This window comes from Leucopleurus acutus (genome assembly GCF_964270905.1).
Source record: "Leucopleurus acutus genome assembly, chromosome: 13".
Classification (NCBI taxonomy): Eukaryota; Metazoa; Chordata; class Mammalia; order Artiodactyla; family Delphinidae; genus Leucopleurus; species Leucopleurus acutus.
In genome coordinates this window covers 78,574,637-78,593,135 of record NC_139155.1, presented here as the reverse complement: position 1 = coordinate 78,593,135, position 18,499 = coordinate 78,574,637, and the positions used below count along the sequence as shown (strand labels likewise).

The following is an 18,499-nucleotide window of genomic DNA, read 5'->3' as shown; positions in this document are numbered from 1 at the left end:
AAAAATGGTCCTAAAATCCAGTTGACATCCCTCATCGGTGGTTGCATAGAAGGTGGCGTCATTCCCTGTCCCGTGAGTTTGTTGTGGGCGGGCTTTGGGAGCAGCCGGAATGGAGAGCCCAGTGATCTCTGTCGGCCGAGCTCCTGACCTGAGGATGGAAAACGCTGCAAAACGGAGAGCCAGAGGCTGCGTGACGGGTTGGAGTGGTGACTTCTTGCGGTGGGAAAGAGATAAGAGAGGTCTTCTGGTTCTTGCCATTTGATTTCTGGGGCTGACTGTCAGTGGTTTCCCCCAAGGAGCCCCTCGGTCTCACAGGGCTTCGATCCTGAGGTTGAAACCAGGCAATATGAAGCTACCTGCAAAGGTATGCCCCTCGAGGAAGAAGGATTTCATTTCTAGGTTGGCTTCAGAACTCCAGAGCATCTTATGGCTAGACTTCTCAGTTGGCTGCGTTTCCCATGTTAGTTTTGAAGGCGGTGTTGGACACTCCACATGCATCTCTCTCTTTTAATTCTTTTCTTCCCCTCCCTTTTTCCTCCTCTTGACCTCAGGAAGCCCCAGATTGGATCTGCGTCTGACGGGATGGCGATGCCCAGAGGATAGTGCCCGCTAGCATGCGTCACCTCTAGACACATCCACCAGACACGTTTGCTCCCCGGTCTGCCTGACCTGTTGCTTAGGGACCCGTCCCGCTGCTTCCCCTGACGTCTGCCTGATCAACCATCGCTTCCTTGGAGAATAAGGAAGGAGGCAGACACAGGAAATCATGCCACCGACAGCCCAACGACAATGAGTGAGTGACGCTGAGTTGACGTCAAAGGCAGAGAAAACCAAGACCGAGAGCAGCTCGCTCTCCAGACTCGCCTTGGCCCCTGCAGCGCCGGCCCCCAGCTCCTCCTCTCGTCACAGCCAGAAGGCTGGCCGCTCCCGGCAACGTCGTCTCGGCTTGACACATTTTGAGGTCTTCCGACCCTTGGACACTAGACACCATGGAGAATCACATGTTCAGCGTTAAGCAGATCCAACCCAATGTCATTTCTGTCCGCCTCTTCAAGCGCAAAGTGGGGGGCCTGGGGTTCCTGGTGAAGGAGAGGGTGAGCAAGCCACCTGTGATCATCTCCGACCTGATTCGAGGGGGTGCCGCGGAGCAGAGCGGCCTCATCCAGGCCGGGGACATCATTCTTGCCGTCAATGGCCAGCCCTTGGTGGACCTGAGCTATGACAGCGCCCTGGAGGTGCTCAGAGGTATTGCCTCCGAGACCCATGTGGTCCTCATTCTGAGGGGTCCCGAGGGCTTCACCACGCACCTGGAGACCACTTTCACTGGGGACGGGACCCCCAAGACCATCCGGGTGACACGGCCCCTGGGTCCGCCAACCACAGCCGTCGATCTGTCCCACCAGTCGTCAGCCAGCAAAGAGCAGACCCTGGCAGTGGACGGGGCCACGGGTCCTGGCAACGGGCCGCAGCACGTGCCAGACCAGGGGCAGGAAGCTGGCTTGCTCTCCCACACCAATGGCCTGGCTCCCGGGCCCCCAAGCCAGGACCCTGCCAAGAAAAGTTCTGGGGAGAGCAATAAACTGCTCAAAGAGATAGAGCCTGTGCTGAGTCTTCTCACCAGTGGGGGCAAAGGGATCAACGGAGGGGGACCTGCCAAGGCGGAGACAAAGGACGCAGAAATCCAGGTGGACAGGTGAGCTCCACAGGTGCATGTGTGTGTGCGTGTGTTGTACGCGAGCAGGTATTGCGACTGTCTCACAGCCCGGAAGCTAACCTGAGTGTCTCAGTCTTCTGCACACGTACATCCACTCAACCACACTTGCCTCTCGCCCTGAAAATTGCTGTTGCAGGAACGCAGTGGGCGTAATGTCTGGCACGTATCTCTTGCCGTGAAACCCAGAGTTCAGAATCCTGGTAGCTGAGGTCCTGTCTTCCAGCAACCCCACAAGGTGGGGATTTTTGCAATCCACATTTCCCGAGTGGGAAGACAGAGGGTCAGAGAGGAGGGGCCTTTCCCGAGGTCACCCGGTGATGACAGGCACGTGTACACGGCAGGCTTGGGCGTGGGTGGATGCCGAGGCTCTGGGGAGAGAGAGGAAGCGCAGAGAGCTGAGAGCTGGGTAACCCTCAGCCCAGACTAGCTCTCTCCTGGTAATGGCCGGTCCAGTGCAAGGAAGCTTTGAAAAGGAGGAAATGGAGGCAAAGTAGAGAATTGGCCCTGACGCCCCCCAAACACTGGAATTGCTCAGGTTATATGGGAGCCAAGGCTAGCACTTGAAGAGCTGGGTACCAGCCCCTCTGTATTTGCCAGATTGCCATTTTCTGAGTCTCTGGGGAAGGAGAGCTGGCAACACAGTGGGTGATTCTAGCTCCTTCTCTGGCGAGGAGTCAGCAGCTGGACCAGGTGGTCGGGAACTAGTCAGGAGAGAGAGAAAAGTTTCTCTCCGCCTTCTTCCACTCCCATCTAAGGTCTAGCACTGACCCTACAACCCGCAGTGTTACTAGGCGGACCCTTCTTACTTACAGAGGGAGGCTCAGGTCTGAGCCTCCCGAGAAATCCAGGCCGAGATTTCCCAGCTCCCTCCTCAAGGACCCCTGAGTGTCCCAAGAGTATGTAGAGGTCACCAGGAAGTCCCTTGGGGGCCTGGATTAAAGCAGCTCCCCAAGCCCCTGAATGTATTCGTTTAACAAATGTCTGTTGAGGACCTACTGTGTGCCACACTGTTCTGGCACTGGGATAGAGCAATGAATAGACAAGTCCTCTGACCTTGAGAGTGAATGAAATTGACAAAACCCCTGACCTTTGGAAGCTTACGGTACAGTGGGGAAGATGAAGATGTAAACTACATAGACCGTTCGTCATACGTGCTAAGTAGATAAATAGAGCGGGGAAGGGGTTAGGAGGTGTTGGGGAGGGTGACATTTCAGATCGGAAGCTGGTGGGTCTCACTAGGAAGGCAACATGGGAGGACCCAGAGGAAGGGGGAGAGGGGAGGCTTGCAGCTTCATGGGGGAGGAGTGTTCCAGGCAGAGGGAGCGGCAGGTGCCAAGGTCCTGTGGTCGGGTGTGCCTGACACATTTGAGGAACTGCATGGGATCCAGTCCTCCTTCCTGGTGGGGTGGCCCCCAAACTACCCATTGGTGGGCGCCTCAGTCCGTGGCCACCATTGCATCCTGGGGCTTTTCCAGCATCTGATACCAGGGTAAAAACTGAACCAGTGCCAGCAAGACCCCAGGTAGGAAGGTGGAGGCTCTGTCAGAAGGCTTGGGCAGAGGGGAGACAAAGGGCACCTGCTGCCCGCCCAGTCCCCGCCCTCCCAGCCACCCCTTCACACTCCTGTGAGTCCCCTGCACACACCCTGGAGCCTTTCCCACACCTTGGGTCCTGTCTTCACAAGAGACAGCGCGTCTTGGGCCCAAAACACAGGCCACGGTGTGGGCAGAGCTGGGCACCCCCAGTGCCCTGCTGTCCATTTCCAGAGCTGGGGGCCAGGATCAGTCCTCAGGGTTCTGCTGGTGGCAGGGACCTGGTGCCTGATTCTCCCTCAACTAGGGAGGTCCCCCAGGCTAGAATCCAGCCCTCAGAGCAGCCACCTCCCAGGGGGCCCTACAGCAACACACCCAGTGGAGATGACGTGTTGAGCCTTGAGATAGCTTCTGGGCAGCCAGCAGGCCCCCCAGGTCTCGCTCCGTGGACTTAAATTCTAAGGCAGCTGTATGGTCCAGAAGCAATCACTGGCCTTGTTTTCCAGGAGGCATTGGAAGTGTCTGTCCTCAGAGGCTCCTGGGCACGACCTTGCCCCCCTAATCCTATACATGCCCCCCATCCTCAGCACCACCTCTCCCAGGAGGGGCAGCAGGGCAGTGAATGGGGCCATCGCACCGCGTGGGGCAGCTGAGCCCCTGTACCAATGTCCCATGTACTTGCTTCTGATTCTCAGCTGGGCACAGGGTGGGCGTGAGGTGTGAGCCTCAGAAACCCCGGGGGCTCTATTTCAGTCCCACCCTGGCCCCGGGAGCCTGAATCGCCAGGTATGATGTGGAGAAGTCCCTCCTGTCGCTGGGAGCTGGGCCCTCCATCCAAGGAGCCAACGTGACCGCCTCTCCCAGCTGACAATCCGAAGACAGGACTGTCGGCTGCAAGAGGCCGGAGACAGGACACCAGACTGAGATGAGATCATCGAGTGTAACGAACTTTAATGGGAGCCCTCTTTGTAGCCAAGCCCCAAGGGGCTTCTCCAAACACCATCTCAGGGAAGCAGCCTTGTGTCCCCAAGAATGAGGGAGGGACACAGCGGTCTGCTGCGGGGCCCTGCTCCCGCCAGACCTATGTTACCACCTCAGGAGGTTACATCTGAGCTCTCAGCTGCCCTCGTCCATTCAGGGTCCTGCATCCAGGGAGCCCACATCAGTCTCACGTGCAGTGTGATTGACCAAAAGTAGCCAAAAAGACTGCTTTGGGGGAGGTATGATTTGGGAGAAAGTGACCCAGGGCAAGCGTATGTCTCCACGAAACCCACTAAGACGAATGGTTCGAAGGTTGAGTAATACTGTGTAATAGCACGTGTTCCCCCAGTTCAATGGCTAGATGTGAAGCTCCCCCGCCTTTTTTTTAACAAATATTTTTAAATGTCCCCTTCACTGACCAGAAGCTCATTCATGGAGCATAATACCTACCTGCACTTTACATTTTGTAAATCAATATAACGCCCTAACTATAAAACAAAGGAGATAGAGCATCAAAGTCATTTATAATGAAAGAGCCTATAATTTAATATATCAGTGCACAGGCGTGGCTCCACCGGAGTGTCACATGTTTGCACCTAAAGATAGACTTGCTGCAAACACGACGGCGTCAAATGCAGATTGACACAGGTGTGTTGTGCTGGCAACTCAAATGCCACCTACAGCGTCACCTTGGTGATGTGATTTTCCAAAATGGTGAATGATTCCTGATAGAACGATGTCCTGTCTTTCTTTGATTTACCCAACAGTTGCGTGCATGGAAAGTTCAGTATAATTTAAAGCCAAATTTATACAGAAGCCCAAATTGAGATCTTGGCTGAGAAATTGAAGCATGCCTTTCTATCTTAGTGGGTGTCCAAAGTTTGTGTGGCAGTCTGGATCCTTCTTCCTTGAGTGGGTTTGTCGCTGGTATTGCAGGAGGCCCCTCACCACCCTCCACCATGCCACCTCCCTCCCGCTGTGATGCCAGGAGCACTTGCCATCACCGTAACGACCACAAAAGCACTCCCACAAGTTGCCACACTGTCTGCTCAGGGCTGAAATGTGTCTTGTTACGAATCAGTGTCCCAGTCCTCCCAGGCGCCTCTCCATCCAGGCTGCTTTTCGGGGTGGGGTCAGACTGGCATCCCAGATGTTAGATGACAATGAGGCCAGCTGCCTGCCAGGCCCAGAGCCCCACATCCAGGTCACACTCAGTGTCCGCGGCATCTGGGTCCGAGCGGAGGCTGGGCCGTCACTGGTTCTCAGCAGCGACCTTGACTCTTCTGCCCTCTTGGCCTCATTGCCTTCCTCCGTCCTTCTTTCCTCTTGGCTGTGGACTGATTCCCCTGCTCTGTCTAATCCCTTTCCCTCACGGGGCACCCCTAATCCTGTTGTTTGGCGTGCTGGCCCTTATCTGTGGAGAGAAGTGATATTTACTTTAGACACGATCTCATCCCTTCATCCCAGGGGGGAGGTGGCCCTGGCAGGCGGTGGCAGCAGGTGAGGGATGGTCAGGAAGGAAGGTGGTGATTTGGGGACCTTCTGTGCTTGGGAGCGGTCACTTTAAAATGCTGCATGTCAGAGGATATCCAGGTTGCTCAGCTTGCTGCCCTGAAGGAGGGTTCTAAAGAGGCCAAGGTCTCCGGTCCAGCATCCATCTGGACTAGCTGGTCAGCCTCGCCCTGTGCCCTGATAACTTCTCATCCACTCACAGGGCCCTTGGTTACTTGCAAGAGTACCTTCACAATAGTCAACTCTTCCGAGCTTGCATGAATTCAGCTCCCTAAGTAGCACCTGTAGTTTTAGCCCCCGTTTATATAAGAAGGAACTGAAGCTCAGAGAGGTGAAGCAGCTTGCCCAGGGTAACACAGCACTGGCCACAGGGTTCTATCCAGGTTCTGCCTAGACGTCTTACAGTGAGCGTCTACAGTTAAAGAGAAACCAGACAAGGGAATGTGACTGGAGGAACGGAAGTCAATTTCAACCCTATAGAATCAGCTTAACTGGGAGAGGTGGCCTCCTTCTATGACAAGCCTGAGTTTTATCATCATCATGTTGGTCAGCCTCTGCTGAGCACTCCAGACGGGGCTGGCCCCAGGCTATGGTCTTTACATCAAGTAATTCACTTTCTCTGCATAGCACCCCGTTTTCCTGGTAAGGAAACCAAGACTCAGAGAGGTGCAGTCACTTGTGCCAGGTCACACAGCCAGCCCATGGCAAAGCCAGAACTCGACCCTAAACCCATACTCTTGACCTCTACTAACTTTGTAGATTGCACTGTTGGCCACAGTGCCCTTGACCACTAGCCATCACATTTCTGAGGACATCAGAATATTTTCTCAGTCTGAAGGGGAAACCGAGGCCCCGAGGTTGTCATCTACTAAAGACAGCCCCCCTGGAGAACTGATCTCAGACCGACCAATGACAGTATTGATTCCAGGACTGTCTGCATTAGAGAATCTCCTCCTAGGCTGCACTTGACATGCCTCATGGCTTTGAATCACTCTGGTGGCATTTTTCAACTAAGGCATTGACTCTGGTAACTTTGTCATCACGCTGAATCTGGGTTCAACTTTTCATTCTCACCCTGAACATTCGAGTGTGAGTGGCTTCCCCAGTCCATCCTTTCCTGGGCGGGGGACCGAGGTCCTATTTATAGCAGTTATTGCTCTTGTTGTGTGCCCTCCTCCCATCTGTATCCCTGCCACCTGGCCCAGCGGGCACCCAGACCCTCATTCTGGGGCAGAGCTATGGAAACAAGCCCGCCCACCTCAAACTGCATGTAACCAGAGGGCTTCTCTCCATCTTTCAGTTGCTGGATATTTGTGGAGCATCTATTCCGCCTCAGATACTGTCCTAAGAGCTGGGGATCCACTGATGATCCATTATAGAGTCCTATCATAGGCAAGAAATGAATAATAAACAAATAGACACATGCAATCATTTCAGATAGTGATACGTGATGTGAAGGAAGTAATACATTGACTTCAGGAGAAGTGGCTTGGGGTTGGGTAGCACATTAGATCGGAAGGTCAGGGAAGGCTTCTCTGAAGGCATTTATACCGAGGCCAGAAGGTGTGAACCATGTGAAATCTAGGGAAGTGTGTTCCTGGCAGATGGTACAGCAGGAGCAAAGGTCCTGAGGCAGCGATGAGGTTGATATGCTCAAGGAACTGAAAGGAGGAGGCCTGTGGGGCTTGAGTTCAGCCAATAGGAGGAGAGTGGGAGGCGGTGAGGTTGGACACCTGGGCAGGGGCCATCAACCATCCCACCACCGGCCATCCCATCCCATCCCCGTCCCTGTCACCACCCACTCCTTGTATCAGCCATCGTTCCTGTGGCTACTGTAACAAATGACCACAAACCTGGTGCCTTAAAACAACACATCTTTATTCTCTTACGTTCTGGGGGTCTTAAGTCTGGAGGCTTTAGAGGAGATGATGTTTCCTGGCCTTTCCCAGGTTCTAGAGCTGTATCCCTTGCATCCCTTGGCTTATGGCCCCTTCCACCATCTTCAAAGCCAGCAGCACACCTACCATTTTGCTCCATGGTCACATGGCCTTCCTCTTCTGTGGTCAAATCTCCCTCTGCTTCCTTCTTTTTTATTTTTTTTTTCTTTTCCTTGCGGTACACGGGCCTCTCACCACTGCGGCCTCTCCCACCACGGAGCACAGGCTCCGGACGCACAGGCCCAGTGGCCATGGCCCACAGGCCCAGCCGCTCCGCGGCATGTGGGATCCTCCCAGACCGGGGCACGAACCCGTGTCCCCTGCATCGGCAGGCGGACTCTCAACCACTGCGCCACCAGGGAAGCCCTCTGCTTCCTTCTTATAAAGATAGTTGTAACAACTTTTAGGACCCAACCAGATAATCCAGGATAATCTTCCTATTTTCAAGATCCTTAATTGAAGCACAGCTGCAAAGATGCTTTGTCCGTGCGAGGTAACATATGGGTTCCAGGGACTAGAACTGGATATCTCTGGAGGCTGTTATTCAGCCTCCCGTGTTCATCCACCAAGCCCCCTCCCCGAGCAGTGCTGTGGCCAGGCCCCAGACTGGCCGATAGCTGTCCCAGTCACCATCACCATCAAGTATCCCTGGACTGGGTTCAGTGGCCTCGCTTCTAGATCCACCCGCCGCCACTCCCCCCACCCCGCCCCCTTTGCCACTCGCCAGCTACATATTTTAGGAAAACCCCTTGACCTCTCTGGGCCTAACTTAGTTCCTCCATCAGTAAAAATGGTACATGCACAAGACGAGCCCTCAGATTCCTTCCAGAACAACCGTTCAGGTTCTTCCTGAAGGTCAACGGTAGCCATGCTTATTGCAGGCCAAGTACCCGACCGGTCCACCTCCTGTACAGCCATACCCGGAAGGTTTACTGCTGCCTTCGACCTCTCTGGAATACCACTCCAGGAGGAGGAACTGCGACATCCCTTTAGGTCAGAGGTCACATACTGGAGGTTGAAGGTCAGGAGTAGATCTCCCATGAGTTTTATCTGGCCTGCAGAGTTTACTGAAAAAGTGAATTTGTGGCAAAATAGATAAATCAAGAGATTCTACATTAAAACCGATTTCGAGCCTCTCAAAAAATAGATCAGAAGAGCTGTTAGCAAGAAGTCCACATCCTGGCGAGCCAATCAGCCATGGGAGCTAGGATCCAACTCAGCCCCAACCCCCCAGCCTGGAGCCTATAGACACAAGCTGGAGAATCGTGCCCCGCATTTTTTTTTTTAATAAATTTATTTATTTATTAATTTTGGCTGCGTTGGGTTTTCGTTGCTGTGTGCGGGCTTTCTCTAGTTGCAGCGAGCAGGGGCTACTCTTCATTGCGGTGGCTTCTCTTGCTGCAGAGCACGGGCTCTAGGTGCGCGGGCTTCGGTAGTTGTGGCACGTGGGCTCAGTAGTTGTGGCTCGCGGGCTCTAGAGTGCAGGCTCAGTAGTTGTGGCACTCGGGTTTAGTTGCTCCGCGGCATGTGGGATCTTCCCTGACCAGGGTTCGAACCCGTGTCCCCTGCATTGGCAGGCGGATTCTTAACCACTGCGCCACTGGGGAAGTCCCTGCCCAGCTTTGGTGACGTTAGGAATGAGAGTCATGGTTGTTCCTGAGCTCAGAGGCCCTCGCCTCACTTCTCAGCTACAGCACTTGCCATGGAATTCCCGCTCTGAAGAGCATACCTTTCTCTTTATCAAGAACTTCCCCCCCCACCACCCCAGGGCTTCCCTGGTAGCGCAGTGGTTAAGAATCTGCCTGCCAAGGCAGGGGACACAGGTTCGAGCCCTGGTCCGGGAGGATCCCACATGCTGCAGAGCAGCTAAGCCCGTGGGCCACAACTACTGAGCCTGTGCTCTAGAGCCCGCGAGCCACAGCTACTGAGCCTACATGCCTATAGCCCGTGCTCCTCAACAAGAGAAGCCACCACAACGAGAAGCCCCCGCTCGCCGCAACTAAAGAAAGCCTGCACGCACCAACAAATACCCAACGCAGCCAAAAATAAAATAATTAAAAAAAAAAAAAAAAATAGAACTTCCCCCGACTCCAGCGGGATGAAATCTAGCAGGAAAGCTGCAGAGCGACCCCACACGCACTTCCACTGCCCCCAAGTCTTCCAGCTTCAGCTCAGCTCCCATCATCCATAACCAGGTAGAGGCGAAGCCAAAGGCCGCTGGAGTGTGGAGGGCGAGAAGGGGGCTGCGGGAGAGTGTGGTGTCTGCCGAGAGATGCAGGCAGGGCTTCCTGCCGGGGCCAGCTGCTCCTTGGCGGCCTCCTCGCCTGCCTGGGCCGGAGCAGGCCGTCCCCACCTCCAGGCTGCGCCCCGCACACAGGCCGGGCCCACCTGCTTCCCATCCTGGGTCCTCGGGGCGGGTTAGCGGTCCGCGCTGGGCCGACCAGCATACGTGCAAACTCCCTGTGGAGTCAGGCCCAGGACCTCCATGTCCCCTGCATGGGAGATCGGGGAGCCTCGGTTGGAAGGATCTGGCAAAGGTCCTTGGAAGGTTTAGAGATGCTAGACCAGCTCTTGGCTTGAGTATGATGATCCAGGTAGTCAAGTGGAAGAAAAGGGCTTTAGCTTAGTCCTTGCCAAAAAGCACAAAAAATACTCACCAGGTAGGAGGGAGGGCATTCTACCTGATCTTAGGGGGGAGGGTAAGGGGGGGGAGAGAGGAGCTGGGGGGAGGGTGACATTTCTAACCAGGAGGGGACCTTGCTGCTCACTACAAGAGTCTAGCTCAGAGCTCTCCAAGAGAAATGGGTCTTCAAGGGTATCCCTGGCCGATGTGGGGTGCTTTTTTTTTTTTTTTGCGGTACGCGGGCCTCTCACTGCCGTGGCCTCTCCCGTCGCGGAGCACAGGCTCCGGACGCGCAGGCTCAGCGGCCATGGCTCATGGGCGCAGCCGCTCCGCGACACGTGGGGCCTTCCCGGACCGGGGCACGAACCCGCGTCCCCTGCATCGGCAGGCGGACTCTCAACCACTGCGCCACCAGGGAAGCCCATGGGGTACTTTTGGCGATGCAGATTTCAGGCTTCCCGCTATTCCAGACTCTCCAGGGGGTGGGCTCAGGGGAATTTTAACAAGCCCTTCAGTGGATTCTGACGCACCCTGAAGTTTGAGAACCACCAAACATGACCACATGATAGCTCTGGCCCCGCTGGTCTACCAGAATGCCAAGTCCACTGCAGGGTGGCCTTTCCAGGGGGATAAGGACACTGAGAGTACGTGGCAGCCACTTAATGAAGGCAGGTTCCTCAGTCCCATCTGGAAACAAGGGACAACTAGTAAATAAATCCTCATAGACCCGTCGGTGGGCGTGGAGCCAGGAGCTGGGAAGCATGGGATTGGGGTCCTCGCCTGCAGCTAAGCTGTGCTTCTCAACAGGGAGGACTGTATTTCTCCCCCTGCCCACGGGGACATTGGGCAATGTCTAGACATTTTTGGTTGTCACAACTGGTGGTGGGGTGATGGGGGATGTTACCGGCATCTAGTGGGGAGAGACCAGGGGTGCTGCTAAACGTCCTATAATGCACAGGACAGCCCTCACCACAAAGAACGATCAGACCCCCAATATCAAGAGCTCCGGGCTGAGAACCCCTGATCTAAATCAAGACCCCTCAGGCAGCTGGGCAGGACAGAGCCTCGAGAGTACTGGCAAAGGAGAGTCACCACCCAGGCTTCTCAGAAGTCAAGCCAGGCCCCATCCACTTCCATCTGTGGGCTCCCAGGGTGTTGACTTAAATGAAGCAATGATACATTGGAGTGACCAAAATTGCATTTAGCTGATAAATACATTCACCACCTCCGCCTCATTTGGGGGGGATATTTGCTATCTAGATTTGAGGTTCTTCACGAGTGTGAGGTCCAATCAAATGGCTCCCCTTCCCCATAAGCCCTGTTCACAGCGAGTCTCAGCTGGGAGGACAGCAAGACGGAGACATTTGATTTCGAAGCTTCCTCCACTTCTCACTGGTGGTGTGATCTCTACAAGTTAATCTCTCTGGGCTTCAACTGCCTTAGCTGTAAATAAAGATAAATTTAGTTCATGTTTGGTTAGTGCTGACTATGTACTAGGCATTTTACAAGCATGACCTTGTGTAACCCCCAGGAGAGGTGGCATGTGAAATGGCCCTTGAAGGACGAATAGGAGTTGGCTCTCAGCAGAGGGAAATGAAAGGGCATCCTGGGGAGGGCAAGGATAAATGTAGGCGTGGACATAGTGTGCTCGTTGGGAAGAGAGGAGAGTGGAGATCAGGGCTAAGAGTGATGGGAGGTGTGAGTCTAGAAAGGAAGCAGAGAATTCCCAAATTTCTGGGCTCTGTGAACAAGACATGATATGCAATAGCTCAATGGAATATTACTCAGCCATAAAAAAAGAATGAAATAGTGCCATTTGCAGCAACATGGACGGACCTAGAGATTATCATACTAAGTGAAGTTAAATCAGAGAAAGACACATATCATATGATATCACTTATATGTGGAATCTAAAAAAATGATACAAATGAACTTATTTACAAACCAGAAATAGACTCACAGACATAGAAAAAAAACTTATGGCTACCAAAGGGGACAGTGGGAGAGGGGAGATAAATTAAGAGTTTGGGATTACCATATACACACTACTGTATATAAAATAGGTAAAAACCAAGGTCCTGCTATATAGCACAGGCAACTATACTCAATATCTTGTAACAACCTATAATGGAAAGGAATCCGAAAAAGAATATATGTATGTGTAACTGAATCCCTTTGCTGTACGCTTGAAACTAACACAACATTGTAAATTAACTATACTTCAGTTAAAAAAAAAGAAATGTCTGAGTACAGACCTCCTGCCTGGGCCCCCATAAGCCCCCGGGGAAGACGCCCCTTTCTCAGGTGGAAGCCTTATATCCCTTCAGTCTTTAGAGATATTAAGCCTTCGGCCAGCACTGCCCAATGCTATGCCGCTAGCTATAAAGTGAAATAAAATTAAAAATGCAATTCCTCAGTGACAGTAGGCTCATTTCAAGTATTCAGTTGCCTCATGTGGGCCGAGGCTAAAATACCGACAACACAGGCAGACACGGAATGTTTCCATTGACCCAGGAAGTTCTCCTAGACCATGCTGGCTTAGAGGAATCTTGACTGTTTTATAAAGAACTAGCATTTTCTTTTCTCTGTTTTCTGTCTGATCAGCCTGTAAGCAAATTAGTAGTCAAAGCAATAGCAGAGGCCACAGGCTAGGCGCCATAAGCTTTACCTCATTTAACCACTGCAGTAACCCCGTGAACTGGGTATTATTATTAACCCTACTTTGGAGATGAGTATACTGAGAATTAGAAAGGTTAAGTATCGAAAATATCCAAATTCACACAGCTTATGACCAGCAAAGCTAAGAGTTGAACCCAGCTCTACCCAATCCACAGCCCATGTCTTAACCAGTAGGCTGAACGGCCCTTACGAACCCAGCAAGCGGATACCTCCCAGGCTGAGCAAATTCATGGCCATAAACCCCATATTCCCCTCAGACCTGGTTATCACGGACAGACTTGGGGTGGGGGGTGGGAGCTGAGAATGTACGTAAATCTACTTCTGATTTTGTCCCCGGGTGCAGGAAACAAAATGCCTCCATGTCAGACGCTAATGGGTGTTCCCTATGGTCCCATATTAAAAATATTCTTCCCCTGCTCATCCCAGGACTGTCAAATAAGTTTGTGTTGACAGAACACTTCAAATGCGTTATTTCAACAAAGGTGTTAAAGGCTTTAAAAAAAAAAAAAAAAAAAAGGTTGCTAAAAGGAATTCTCCCTGCAGATTCACACAAGACAAGCCATGTGAGCGGTTTCAGAGTTGTCCAGGTAATTTTAACCCTGTAATTTTTGCAGACTGACCTCATTCAGTGAGAGATGTTGGATTCCTTGCTCTTTAGCCCCTGGCTTAGCGTAAGCATCCTGACTCCTTTTTCCTGTCTCTGTTTAAAAAAAAAAAAGAAGGATCTGAGCCGAGCATCAGTTAGACCTAGTTTCAAATCCCAGCTCTGCTGTGTGCTTACTGCTGGACCCTGGGAAATTTACATAACCTCTCTGAGCTCAGTTTTTGCATCTGTAAAATAGGGCTTTTAGTACCTGTTGAGATTAAGTGAAATAACTTCTGTGCTGGCACCTGGTACATTACGGACACTCAAACAGTACTAACCTCCTCTCTTCTCTGCTGAATCCCCACTTATGGTCACGTGATATCCTAGGATCAGGAGTTTTAGAGCTGAGAGGGACTGGAGTGACATTTAGAGCAGCCATCTCAGCAGACAATTCCTCTGTTTATCACCATGTAGGTAAACCACTGACTTGGGAAATGTCTGTAATCAAGAACCACTCCTGGTGTGTTTTGGTGACATTTTAAAGAGGGTAAAACAGAACGTTCCCTCTGACGATTGCAGACCTCTCCAAGCAAGGTGAGCAGAAGTGGCTTTGACGTGGGCCACCAGAATGCTGTGAAACAAAGCAAGGAGGGGGTTCTGGTTAGCCCCCCGCTCCTTGTGAGCAGCCAGAGGGGCCACTTACGGCCTTGTACTCAGAGCTTGGGCCCTGGCTTCTGATTCATCCCAAGTGACTGTCAGCACCAGATTGGGGTTTGGAGGAGATTATGGAGCTAGGACCAGGAGTCCCCAAAGCTGGGAACATGGAACAGAAGGCTGGATACGGCCAGCCTCGACACCTGGGACCAAAACTGAGATGGACCACAGAGCAAGCCACATCACCCAAAGTTGGGGAACAGACAGATACCATAGAGTGAAACTGGACGGGAGGGTTAAAAAGAGGCAGATCGTTAGGAAGCCGGAGGGCAGTGCTCAGAGGACAGGAGAACAGAGATGAGGCAGGACTGATTGGGAGGTCTGGGTTTTGATGCAAAGTCTGTCCGATTTCAGCCATGACTTCTCTCCATCTCTGAGGATGTTCAGCCTGTGGAATCTAGCCAAGATAGCCTCTCCTTGAACCTATCAGAGTTCAAGGGCAGAGAGCCAGGAAAGCTTCGTTGTTAAGAAGTCAACCTCCAGAGTCAGGAACAAGCCTGGGTTTGAATCCCAACTCCGTCATCCCTAGCTGTGAGGGTTAAGGCTAGTGATTTAAACTCTCTGAGCCTCAGTTTCCTCATCTGATAATGATTGTAAGGAAGATGATGGTGGTGATGAAGATGATGATGATGGTGATGATGTAAGGGGAGGATGATGATGAAGAAGATTCTGATCTGATGAAGGTGATGATGAGGAGAAGGGTGGGAAGGATTTGGGCAATAGCGTTGGTGATAATGAGGCAAATGATACTGGTGCTGATGGGGATGGGGATGGTTGCTATGGTGACCATGGGGGTTATCCTGATAAGGAGAAGTTGGATGGTGATGATTACGATGGTGCAGATGATGACAATCATAAAGCTGATGGTGGATGGTGACGGGGGTGGGAACGATGATGAGAAGTGATGGTATTAGTAAGAGCCTCCACTTCAGAATAAATGTGGAGAGTCGGCTGGGATACCGTGACCTCGAGCGACTTAGCTTCTGTCTCACTTCTGCCATCTTTAAAATAGTCATTAACATTCATACCTACCTCCTACGGTTGTCCCAAGGATTAAACTCACTAAGACGTATGAAAAGTGCTTGACACATAGTAAGTACTTAATAAACGCTGTCGTTATTAATAGTAGTATTATTTCCCCTTATTTTCAGAATCATTCCTATTGATCCTGGGCTGGTATCACTAGTCTTGTGATCAGTGCTCTAGACGGCGCTTGTATGACTCATCACCTTGGCCCGCAGGACTGGTTTCCAACCCTATCCCTCTTGCTTCCTGTGTCTTCTATCATTAAGTTTCGGGGATGTTAAGCTGTCCAGGGGTTCTGCATAGGATTCTGCTAGGAGCAGGGCGCCCCTGTGTTCCTAGATGAGGAAATGAGGGAAGAGGGAGGGAAGAACAAAACCTATGTCGTGGTCATTCTAAAACGATGTCCACAAAATGGGTGTGTGCCAGCCGTCAGTGCCAAGCTGGATGAGCTCACCTTCACGCTTGATCCTACGAAGGGGCAGGCTGCAGGTCCAAAGCTCCCCGTCTCCGTGTAGAGTCAGGTGGGTGAGCCCTGAAGGTTCTGCACTGACTCAGGACTCAGAGCAGGGTGGCCAGCCCATCACTCCAGACGTCGAGTCTTCCTCACGTCCCCTGCCTTGCCTTTCAGGGATCTGGATGGCAAATCACACAGACCGCTGCCCCTCGGTGTGGAGAACGACCGAGTCTTCAATGACCTATGGGGGAAGGGCAACATGCCAGTCGTCCTCAACAACCCGTATTCAGAGAAGGAGCAGGTAAGTGGTGGTGCCAGCCTGGCACACACACTCCATGGCTCCCTGAATCCTCTTGGGGAGACAAATCCCAAACCACGTGGGGGAGGAAACCAGCCAGTGTAGCTGGAGAGCTGGGGTGGGGAGCCGAGGCCAGGAGCGCTTATCCCGGGCTATGGATTTGGGCTTGGGTATGGTTGAGTTTACTTTGCGACCTTGCTAGTTTTCAAATGTTCCTTCTGTTTCTACCAGGAAAGACATTCACATGGTTTTAAATTTAAAAGATATAAAAGATACATGGTAAAACCTTTTGCTCTCTCCCGTCATCCCAGCCACACAGTTTGCCTCCCCAGAGGCGAGCAGTATTCATAAATCATCACTTTAGGGGTCCTTTTAGCAATATTTTATGCATAGACAAACAAATACACAAACATTATTTTCACGTTTTTTTTTAACATCTTTATTGGAGTATAATTGCTTTACAATGGTGTGTTAGTTGCTGCTGTATAACAAATTGAATCAGCTATACGTATACCTGTATCCCCATATCCCCTCCCTCTTGCATCTCCCTCCCACCCTCCCTATCCCACCCCTCTAGGTGGTCACAAAGCACCGAGCTGATCTCCCTGTGCTATGCAGCTGCTTCCCACTAGCTATCTATTTTACGTTTGGTAGTATATATATGTCCATGCCACTCTCTCACTTTGTCCCAGCTTACCCTTCCCCCTCCCCATATCCTCAAGTCCATTCTCTAGTAGGTCTGTGTCTTTATTCCTGTCTTACCCTTAGGTTCTTCATGACATTTTTTTTTCTTAGATTCCATAAATATGTGTTAGCATACTGTATTTGTCTTTCTCTTTCTGACTTACTTCACTCTGTATGACAGACTCTAGGTCCATCCACCTCACTACAAATAACTCAATTTCGTTGCTTTTTATAGCTGAGTAATATTCCATTGTATATATGTGCCACATCTTCTTTATCCATTCATCTGTCAATGGACACTTAGGTTGCTTCCATGTCCTGCCTATTGGAAGTAGAGCTGCAGTGAACATTGTGGTACACGACTCATTTTGAATTACGGTTTTCTCAGGGTATACGCCCAGTAGTGGGATTGCTGTGTCGTGGTAGCGCTATTTTTAGTTTTTTAAGGAACCTCCATACTGTTCTCCATGGTGGCTGTATCAATTTACATTCCCACCAACAGTGCAAGAGGGTTCCCTTTTCTCCATCTAATTGCTTTAGGTGTAAGCTTAGGTTGTTTATTTGAGATTTTTCTTGTTTCTTGAGGTAGGATTGTATTGCTATAAACTTCCCTCTTAGAACTGCTTTTGCTGCATCCCATAGATTTTGGGCCATCGTGTTTCCATTGTCATTTGTTTCTAGGTTTTTTTGATTTCCTCTTTGATTTCTTCAGTGATCTCTTGGTTATTTAGTAGCATATTGTTTAGCCTCCATGTGTTTGCATTTTTACAGTTTTTTTCCTGTAATTGATATCTAGTCTCATAGCGTTGTGGTCAGAAAAGATACTTGATATGATTTCAATTTTCCTAAATTTACCAAGGCTTGATTTGTGACCCAAGATATGATCTATCCTGGAGAATGTTCCATGAGCACTTGAGAAGAAAGTGTATTCTGTTGTTTTTGGATGAACTGTCCTATAAATATCAATTAAGTCCATCTTGTTTAATGTATCATTTAAAGCTTGTGTTTCCTTATTTATTTTCATTTTAGTTGATTAGTCCAGCTTTGGTGAAAATGGGGTGTTAAAGTCCCCTACTGTGATTGTGTTACTGTCGATTTCCCCTTTTATGGCTGTTAGTATTTGCCTTATGTACTGAGGTGCTCCTATGTTGGGTGCATAAATATTTACAATTGTCATATCTTCTTCTTGAATTGATCCCTTGATCATTATGTAGTGTCCTTCTCTGTCTCTTGTAATAGTCTTTATTTTAAAGTCTATTTTGTGTGATATGAGAATTGCTACTCTAGCTTTCTTTTGGTTTCCATTTGCATGGAATATCTTTTTCCATCCCCTCACTTTCAGTCTGTATGTGTCCCTAGGTCTTAAGTGGGTCTCTTGTAGACAGAATATATACGGGAGGTCTTGTTTTTGTATCCATTCAGCCAGTCTATGTCTTTTGGTGGGAGCATTTAATCCATTTACATTTAAGGTAATTATCGATATGTATGTTCCTATTACCATTTTCTTAATTGTTTTGGGTTTGTTATTGTACGTCTTTTTCTTCTCTTGTGTTTCCTGCCTAGACAAGTTCCTTTAGCATTTGTTGTAAAGCTGGTTTGGTGGTGCTGAATTCTTTTAGCTTTTGCTTGTCTGTAAAGATTTTAATTTCTCTGTTGAATCTGAATGAGATCCTTGCTGGGGAGAGTAATCTTGATTGTAGGTTTTTCCCTTTTATCACTTTAAATATGTCCTGCCACTCCCTTCTGGCTTGCAGAGTTT

General features: G+C 50.6%; 1 protein-coding gene across 2 annotated transcripts in view; it reads left to right on the top strand.

The window, feature by feature from the left end:
- Positions 1-989: 989 nt before the first annotated feature.
- Positions 990-18,499, top strand: part of NOS1 (nitric oxide synthase 1) — a gene marked incomplete at both ends in the record, with an annotated part of 86,438 nt that continues 68,928 nt past the window's right edge. For both annotated transcript variants that reach the window (XM_082853251.1, XM_082853250.1), the window contains 2 exons: positions 990-1,693; positions 15,933-16,059. In XM_082853251.1, coding sequence (XP_082709377.1) covers positions 990-1,693; positions 15,933-16,059 — 831 coding nt within the window. The remainder of the gene's footprint in view (positions 1,694-15,932; positions 16,060-18,499) is intronic.